General features: G+C 38.2%; 1 protein-coding gene across 1 annotated transcript; it reads right to left on the bottom strand.

Annotated features, from left to right (window-relative positions):
• Positions 1-5,292: 5,292 nt before the first annotated feature.
• On the bottom strand, positions 5,293-8,766 carry LOC130562549 (extracellular calcium-sensing receptor). Its single transcript, XM_057347633.1, has 6 exons — positions 8,561-8,766; positions 8,150-8,435; positions 6,894-7,706; positions 6,555-6,785; positions 6,336-6,459; positions 5,293-6,203 (listed from the first exon to the last, which is right to left on the bottom strand). The coding sequence occupies exons 1-6, from the start codon at positions 8,764-8,766 to the stop codon at positions 5,293-5,295; spliced, it is 2,571 nt and encodes an 856-aa protein (XP_057203616.1).
• Between the last annotated feature and the right edge of the window lie 564 nt (positions 8,767-9,330).

The raw sequence follows: 9,330 nt of genomic DNA, 5'->3' as shown, positions 1-9,330 counted from the left end.
GGACTCGTGCGAAAAAAGAATTAATATTGGCAAGGCATTTCAAAGGTGGCGTGAACTCCGTTATCTGAAAGGATTGTAAACGGATGCAGACATCGCTTTATTTCTTCTGAACAGGTAAGACATTTCAATGGATAACACAAAAAACCATAGCACATGTTGTGTTAATATAGACGGGTACAGTTTCATCGGTTGTTCTTTCTCTCTTTGTTATGTTCATTATGATAAATGTAATTTAAGACCTATTCGCACGGGATTAGTATTATCTGGGGACCTCGTGTGATTTAGAAATGACCTCCCCACATCTGTATTTCATGTGGCGAAAATTAGCACGGACAAGTGAAGCCTGTGATTTTACTTATATCCCGGATATGATGGCAAGTAGGGCTGGGCGATATGGCAAAAAAAGTTAACTCGATAGTTTTTTTCTATATTGATCGATAACAATATTTATTTCGATATATATATAATTAAAAAACTGTTTATTAACAAAAGTTAACCTTTAACCAGTTAAAATTAAATTAAATTAATGCACTGTTGTAACACAGAGGATATTAGGCCATAAACAACATGTACCAGTTCATTCAGTCTCATTTTGACTCAATTGACTCGTTAAGTAAAGGGAGTGTTCATTCAGTACATTCAACCAATGAAAGGGCTCCGTTACTGTGTACATTCGAACGCTATTGGCTCAGCACATGCGCACATACATAACGCTGCAGTAATGTCTTGCTCGAGTAGTGGGATTCATTCAATGTATTCAGTGAACCTTAAAGACATCTCACATAAACTGTAGTACATTTCTTTAATCATGCAAGCATCTTACATACAAGGTTCAATATTTTAATGTGCACACAAACTCACTTCATTACATCTCTAATCTGTACAGGGCAGCGCTGGTTTGTTTCATATGCACCAGCTCATGTTAGCAGATATGTTAACGATGGATATAAAAACGTTTGTGCTTGAGTTTCGAAGCCTCAAGTTTGTTTTGTTTAACCGGCGATTGCGAAAAAAAGTAAGACACTTGATAAACCGCGTGATGACAACTCGAGGTTAGTTTCACCTTTGTTTCCGCTTCCAGTAATGGTTTCCTCCTCATGTCGAGTTTTCTTTGCCAAGTGCAGTATGAAATGGACTTTGTACTTTGACGCGCATGATAAAAGCTGCACGCTGACTGACTGTTGTTGTGTTTATTTCTGCGTTCTGTTAGACTGTAAGATTAATCCATATCGAGTCAAAATGCCAATAGCTTATCATCGTTTTTGAAATACATTCTATTGCGATTCGATATGATATCGTTTATAGGCACAGCCCTAATGGCAAGGCTTTGCATATAGTATATATAGTTGTATGTTGTATAATGATTTATGACCGTGCCTGTCAGCATTTAAGACCCGCGTTCGGGGATCCCCGCGTTCGGGGATCTTCTGTCCGGTTCGCGTTACGGGAGTTTCCATGAAAAATAACAAAACTGGAGACTCCCAGTCAAAACGGCAGTGTTGGCAGGTATGGAAATGACCCGCACCCGAAATAATATCAAAACACTTCAACACAGCCTCCATTTGCGCTATTTGTGTCTGTTTATGTTCGTATTTGTTTAGTGTTATATCATCTGCCATATTATCTGTGTTTATTATGTGCTACTGATGTACAGTGAAGATTCTCACCGGTGCACTGTCACAGGCCACGACTCAAAACATCAGACTCATCCGCGCAGTTGACCAGTGCCGAATCACATTTCATGTAAAGAAATACCTCCGCACATCACCTGCAGTAGCAATTACAAACTGAGATGGCGACAAAGAGGCCAATCCTACGGACTGCCGCTTTAAGCAGTAAGCAGGCTGGTAATGCTAACAGCCTGAGGCTAATAGCGAATGATCCGATAAAAATAATTTATCAGTGCGTTTAAGGACCATTTTGGTATGGGATATACTTAAGGATATGTTTTACCCCCGGTGAATAACAATTTAAAACACAAGTCTTAAGATATAACAAGAATAAACGATGTATTAAGAATAAGTATGAAAGAGCTCCGGCTCAAACCACGTGCTCTCAGCAAACAGGAAGTGACATAATCCAACAGCAAGGCAGAAGCAGTGATGTAATCCAACCTACAGAAACTAAAATGACTAAAAAAACGCGTGCTTTGTCTATTTAGTCATAAAATTAACTTTAGATTTGCTTGCTTGCAGATATGTCATTATAATATGAAACCTTGGACATATGATTACTTCCAGATGTCACATTGTACACTATATAAAGATGGGTCTTCCACACTCAAAGATAGATGCTTTCCTGTCTATTTGTTGCTCCCAGATCGGCAGAAGAATTCTCTCACAACATCCAACCTATTATGATTTTATTTAAAGGGTGATCCAAAACACATAAAGAAATTTAGAGAAGCTAAAGTTTAACAATGGGTATTTCCGATATATTATTAATCGAAACTTAAGTTTTTAAAAAGTGTTTATGAAACGCTATTTTTATCATTGTGATTCTCTGTTTTATGTTTAGTGCGAGTGGTTGATATATATACTGTGTATATATATATAACAGCATCCACTGTAAACTTCCATGGTGTATCCAGATTAAAAAAAACATGAATTTAGGGTAGGTCAACACAGAAATAAAATTATAAACCTTTACAGGACTAAATAGCTGAAAAGAACGTACTATTTAAATTATATTTCATCTGTAGTTGTGATGTTAGGATGGTACTTCAAAACACTTGATGCTTAAGTGATGTTATATTAGCCTAGCCTATTAAAAGAGTTTCAAAATAATTTACCATCCATTCCAGTGGCCGATGAAACTGCCTCCCATGTAGAATATTTGTACTACACAACATTCTTGTTCAATTTGAGCATGATACGTGTGCTATCACTTTAAAATAGTCTGTGCTGTACAGCAAAAATAGACTCAATGCGTAAACGATCACTGCACTGATGTACCGCACCGCATCTGCAACGGACGGACCGCACTGCATCCGCGTGCTGTGTGAGTGATCTAATCCGTTAACATGGGCACGTGAAAAAATATGCATTTTTGCGAATTTGTGAATTGGCCGTTACATTTAAATGTAATTTCACCTATGACAGCCATTCAATTTCATCTTCACTGTAGATTTACAACCTCAGTTCCCTATTGCCATTTTCATCAAATTTGTAAACAAAAATTGTATTCAAAACATTTGAATAACTTTTATAAATATTTTTGGACATTCTGACACATTATGGCATGATCCAAACAAGATTAAAATAAAAATGTGTCTTTTTAGATACATTTATTAATGGGGAAAATTATAGTCGGGCATAAATTTAATCTGTCTAAACCATTGAATTGATGGTCAGCAGCCATATCATCCTGTAGCCCAAGACTGGTACTTGTGTGTTCCTGTGTAGCTCAGTTGGTAGAGCATTGCGCTAACAACGCAAGGTTGTGCGTTCGATCCCAGGGAACACACACTGATAAAAAAGACATGTATAGACCAAATGCACTGTAAGTCGCTTTGCGTCTGCCAAATGCATAAATGTAAATGTACTTGGATGGGAGACCTCCTAGGAAAAGCTAGGTTGCTTCTGGAAGAGGTGTTAGTGAGACCACCAGGGGGTGCTCACCCTGTGGACTGTATGGGTCCTAATGCCCCAGTATAGTGATGCGGACACTATACGGTAAAAAGCCAAATCCTTCAGGTGAGATGTTAAACCGAGGTAATGACTCCCTGTGATCATTAAAGATCCCATGGCAACCCCGGTGTCCTGGCCACATTCCCTGGCCCTTGTCGATCATGGCCTCCTAATAATCCCCACCCTCTGAATTGGCTATATGTCGCACTGGCGCAGTTTTACTGTGGCTGCCGTCACATCATCCAGGTGGATGCTGCACACTGGGGTTGAGGAGAGGACCCCCCTTATATGATTGTAAAGTGCTTTGGTTGTACAGCAATACACAATAAAGAGCTATATAAATGCCTCATCAGGGCTCGACAGTGCGAGCATTTCACTCGCATTTGCGACTAAAAATAGATGTGTGCGAACTGGAAAATGTATTTATTTGCACGTGTGCGAATGATTTTTTTTCTATGAAAAGCAGATAAAACACCAATAACGCGGTCTCAGAAAAACTCACGTGATCCACGCAAAGTGCATCCAGGCGCCACATTTTAAAAAAAAAAACGCAGTAACGCATAGTGAGAGATAGACACGGAACATACATGAATTGTGAAGCCAATTAGTCAATATTTCATAAGACAGAGCGTGACAGAAACAGTCGATCCTGTGGAGGATATGGAAGAGGAAGGCGACGAAAAAGTAAATGAGGGACCAAGCGGTGATAACGTTGTGTAGTTTGGTCCGCTTATTACCCTACATAAGAAAAACGGAGTGGACATAAATCTAACATATGACAACTACAAAAGGTGTGCGGAAATGATTGGACAAATTGCAGACACAATGAAAGGAAGCCTTGCAGAAAAGTTGAGAGCAGCACATTATCTGTCTGTTTTGATCGACGGAGACAGCGACATCTCGAACATGGAATGTGAAATTCTCAAAAAATGTGAAAGCTCAAAGCGGGCAAGACGTTCTGCTTACAAAAGCTTTCTGGGCCAGTGATATCCTTTGTCTAAATGGACCAAGTAGACTTTAAGAATTTAGAACCAAGAACTACTTTATTACAGATGTGTATATGTTCATACAGTTAAAATTAAAAATAATTATTAAATACTGTTAAAGAGACGGCTGTTGAAATAATTAAAAGAAAACCTAGTGTACTTGCTGTATTCAAATAAATGAAAACACTTTGCTTTTAAAGGTCTCCTTGTATCCCTTTATTAGGTAAAAACACATTATTTAGTACATTTTCATTGCGCCCCTAAAATTCTTTAATGTGCTCCTTCTGAAAAAAGTAAGTGTCAAGCCCTGCTCATCCATCCATACAAGGAAATTACTAAATAAACATATGTGGAATTGGTGGATTGGTGTCTGGCCCCTCATCACCACGAAAGGGAATGTTTACTTTATTATAGGAAAAATCTCTTAAAATGAAAATTACTACATTTATTTAGTGTGAAAAACTATACACCATATGATAAGTAAGAATTCATTATTTATTTATTGCACAATACATCACATTTTTGTGTTTTTTTAATTATTTATGCATCATTCTTCATTGTTTTGCACAAGCAATACAAATCAGCATTTGAAATTGATACCCATATAAATACCCCACAATTAAAATATTTATTGTTGAGATTGTATAGCAGTAGTTTCAGTGCCTTTGGCATATTAATCAGTGAACCTTTGAAGATTTACCCATCAGAACTTTTTTAGAGTTCAGATCCGGTTTAAGTAAAATGATGTAGCATTTGGGAATAAATATACAAAATAACATTCCATAACTTGAGGCCAAAATGGCAAATATCTCCACAGCTACAGTAAATTTTCCAGGTGAACTGACATAAGCTGGAATAAATGTGATCCATACAGCACAGAATATGAGCATACTGAATGTGATGAATTTAGCTTCATTGAAGTTATCAGGCAGCTTCCGAGCCAGAAAAGCCAGAATGAAGCACAACAGAGCCAGTAGACCAATATAACCCAACACAGCCCAGAAACCTACAGCTGAGCCTGAATTACACTCCAAAATGATTTTATCTTTGTAATGATTCATATTTTTGTAAGGAAATGGGGGTGATATTGTTAGCCAAAGCACACAAATGAGCACTTGTATGAGAGTAAATGCAAGAACACTGAGTCTCTGTCTTAAAGGCCCAAACCATTTCATGACATTACTTCCTGGAAGTGTGGCTTTAAAGGCCATTAACACAACTAATGTTTTCCCCAGAACACAGGAGATACACAGGACAAAAGTGATCCCAAACGCTGTGTGACGTAACATACAGGACCACTCAGTGGGGCGACCAATGAAAGTAAGTGAACAGAGAAAACACAGAGTCAATGAGAAGAGCAGCAGGAAGCTCAGCTCTGAGTTGTTGGCTTTTACTATAGGAGTATGTCTATGCCAGAAGAAAATCAACCCTGTTGTGATTGTGAGACATCCTCCACACAAAGAGAACGTCACTAGTGTATTGCCCATTACTTCGTTAAAAGTGAGGAATTCAATGTTTTTAAGTTCACATCGATTTCGGTTTCCATTAGATTTGTACTCAAGTGGGCATTGGACGCATGCTACTGCATCTGAAAGCATAGACAAATTACAAATAGAAAATAACATCATTTTAACACAGCTTAACACCATGCAGACTTTTAGTTTACCACACAGAAACATGATGAGTATCACTGTTAATGAGAGAGGCGTGGTCGTCTCACTTGTGGTGTTGCTGATCTCTCCATCTGCACATGGAATGCAGTCAAAGCAGCATATGGGTTTTCCTTTAACAAAGGCCCTTCTGGTGCCTGGAGGACAGGATTCACTACACACAGACCTTGGGACCTAAAACAAATACAGACATAAAAAGCCAAAGCACAGTTTGAAAATCATTATAGAATATTGCATAAGGTGTTTAAATTATTTTCTCATTTGCTTACATTTTTCTGATTTCCTGCCCATATGGCACTGATCTCATCTTTCATTCTAATCTGTTGTCCTTCTGGCCAAGATGCGTCGTACAGTCCAATTTCTTCAAATGTTAACATTCCCTCATCGTTCATTTGCCAGTTAACCAAAGCATAACGTGCAGCTGGGTCACCACTTTCATCAAAGTTAACATTCTCTCCACTTTTGATTGTGAAGTTCACCTGGGTCAGGTAATGCAGCACCTGGACAGAACAGTGGCCTTAGTGATACCCTTTAATCATCACAACAACAGTGTAGAAAGACAGAAAATTTCAAGGCAGCACTTTTAACAAAACCAAGGGTGTTCACACCTGCCAAGGCTGTATTTTGCCCTTCTCTGCACAAGTTTTGTTAAGGAAAGGTCCTTTTCCTTTCTCACATGCAAGCAGTCCTTCAATAGCATGAGCGACTGCATATACAGCCTTGTATATGTTGCTGAGAAGACTAGCATCAGACACATCTGTAAAACGTGTGTTTGTATTTGCTAGGGACTCCTCTCCATTGCATATTTTGGAGACGTTGTGTACATTCGGGTTGAAAGTGCATTTAAACACACTTTCCCATAGCTCAACCAGTCCCGTGTTACCTGGTGTCAGGGAGGGCTTGCTACTCGTAATAAACTCTCTCAATCCAGGTAAATATGCATTGGGCACGGCAAAGCCAACGGCTCCTCCGAGCACGGCGTAATTCGTGGGGGTTGCAACATATCTGTATGTGATCCAGCCCTCGCTTCCGACCCATTGATAGCCAGTTACATTTTGGTAGTAAAGCTCTTTTATGAGAAAGTCCAGATCGTTGCCATCTGCAAAGGCTACTATGACTTTAGATGTCGACATCTTGACTATATCTACCACTTCCAGAAACTTCTGTCTTGAATCGGTTCTGTAAACCGCCACTGAGTATTCCACACAGACACCCTCTTTCTCAGCTGCTTCTAGAAAAGTAGCCATACCGTTGTTGCCGTAGTCTCCTCGGCTTCTCACCGCCCCAACCCAGGTCCAGCCAAAGTATTTTACCAGTTTGGCTAGTGCTCTGCTCTGGTAGTAATCACTAGGAATAGTCCGGAAGAAGGAGGGATACTGATGTCTGTTACTGAGACATGCGCATGTTGCTGAATGGCTGAGCTGGAAAAAAAATAGAGAAATTCATTTAAAATAGGCAGTTTAATTTTATTTGCATGTCCACATTTAATTGGATATTCTACATCAAGGGTTCTCAATTCTGTTCCTCCTGCACATTTTGTGAATCATCAGCCTAAGCACAGAGAGGTCAAGTGAGTGTATAAATGGAAAACATACAAAATGTGGGAACCATTACACTTATGCAAACTCAAATAACCAAACCCGTTTAAAAAAAAAAATGGAACGTCATTAAAATAAATTATATCTGTTATCAGAGAATGAATCCACAGGCATATCTGCACATTTACATGATTATTAATCTTAAACACAACAGTATTGTATCTATGTCCTCTTACACATAACCAATGTCAAATTATCTCAAATTTATCAATTTTTACTTACTGTAAAAAAATGTAAAACTCAATTTAAACCATCTGATTACATACCACAGGTATTTTAAATGGACCCATGGTCTTTGCAATGTCAATAGTAGATGTGGATGTAGTGTCCCCAATCACAGCTTGTATAGTAGAGGGACTTTGACAGCTCTCTTCTGCCTCCATTTGCCCATTCATGAGAGCTAGTGATGCTCCAACAGAGAGAGGAATGCTTGGGCAAGAGCCATAGATGCGGTACCCGAGCGTGAAGCCAGGAAGAAGGTCTGTGCTGTTGTTTATTTCCTCAATGGCAAACATCATTGTCACGGCATACTGAAGCTCGCCAGGATCAAGTCTAAAATGTTTTGTTGCATTCTTAAACAAGTACATCATTTTAGCAGAAAATGTTTCTGTCACATTGTTATAAAACTTTTCATAAGTTTAGCTTTTTAATATACATTTTTATCGTCACCATCTTACCCGTAACACCTGCTGTTTCCTGGATTGATCAAGAGTGTCGGATTTACATCAGCTGGATTTTGGTGTAATGAAAAAATGCCCCCAATGGAAACATCACCTTTTTTTGAGAAATGAAGGAGTTCATCTGTTCCATAAGCTGTACACTTAGGTTGTGCAGCAGTTACAGTAAAGGGGATAGTTGTCAAAATGGTTGCAAGTGCCAGCATGACTCTGCAGTGTGTAGATGTCTTGCTGAAGCGGAGGTTGTGTGGAGTAAATCTTGCTTTATATGTATAGCATTAGGCCATGTATAAAGCATAATGACACGTCTACAACCTCTGACCAATAATCAAAGCAGTTAAGATGAGTGACAGAAAAATAGTTCAATAATCTTTTTTCGCTTGGATTGGGTCCAATAAAAGACACTTTAGATCTTGACCTCCTTATTCACTTCACTAAATGGGAAAATGCAGAGATATTTATAAGCTTTTACAAAATTGTATCCATTTTATCATAACTGAGGTCACACAGTATCAGAAAACATAATTGATGAAAATAACATTTTTGTATTATTATATATCAATATATTCAATTATATATAATTTATTTATTTAGAATAAATTACAGTATATTATACAGTATATTTGTTATGACATTCAAATTTCAATTCACCTACACGAGAATTTAGACTTACTGAAAATTGCAATGTTACTTTCGCATTGAATTTGAATTGATCAATATACATGAGACTGAAAATTGTTATGCTTAAATTTAATAAAAATTACACAATA

The sequence above is a fragment of the Triplophysa rosa genome, linkage group LG12 (genome assembly GCF_024868665.1).
Source record: "Triplophysa rosa linkage group LG12, Trosa_1v2, whole genome shotgun sequence".
Taxonomy (NCBI): domain Eukaryota; kingdom Metazoa; phylum Chordata; class Actinopteri; order Cypriniformes; family Nemacheilidae; genus Triplophysa; species Triplophysa rosa.
This window is presented reverse-complemented; position numbering and strand designations above follow the sequence as displayed.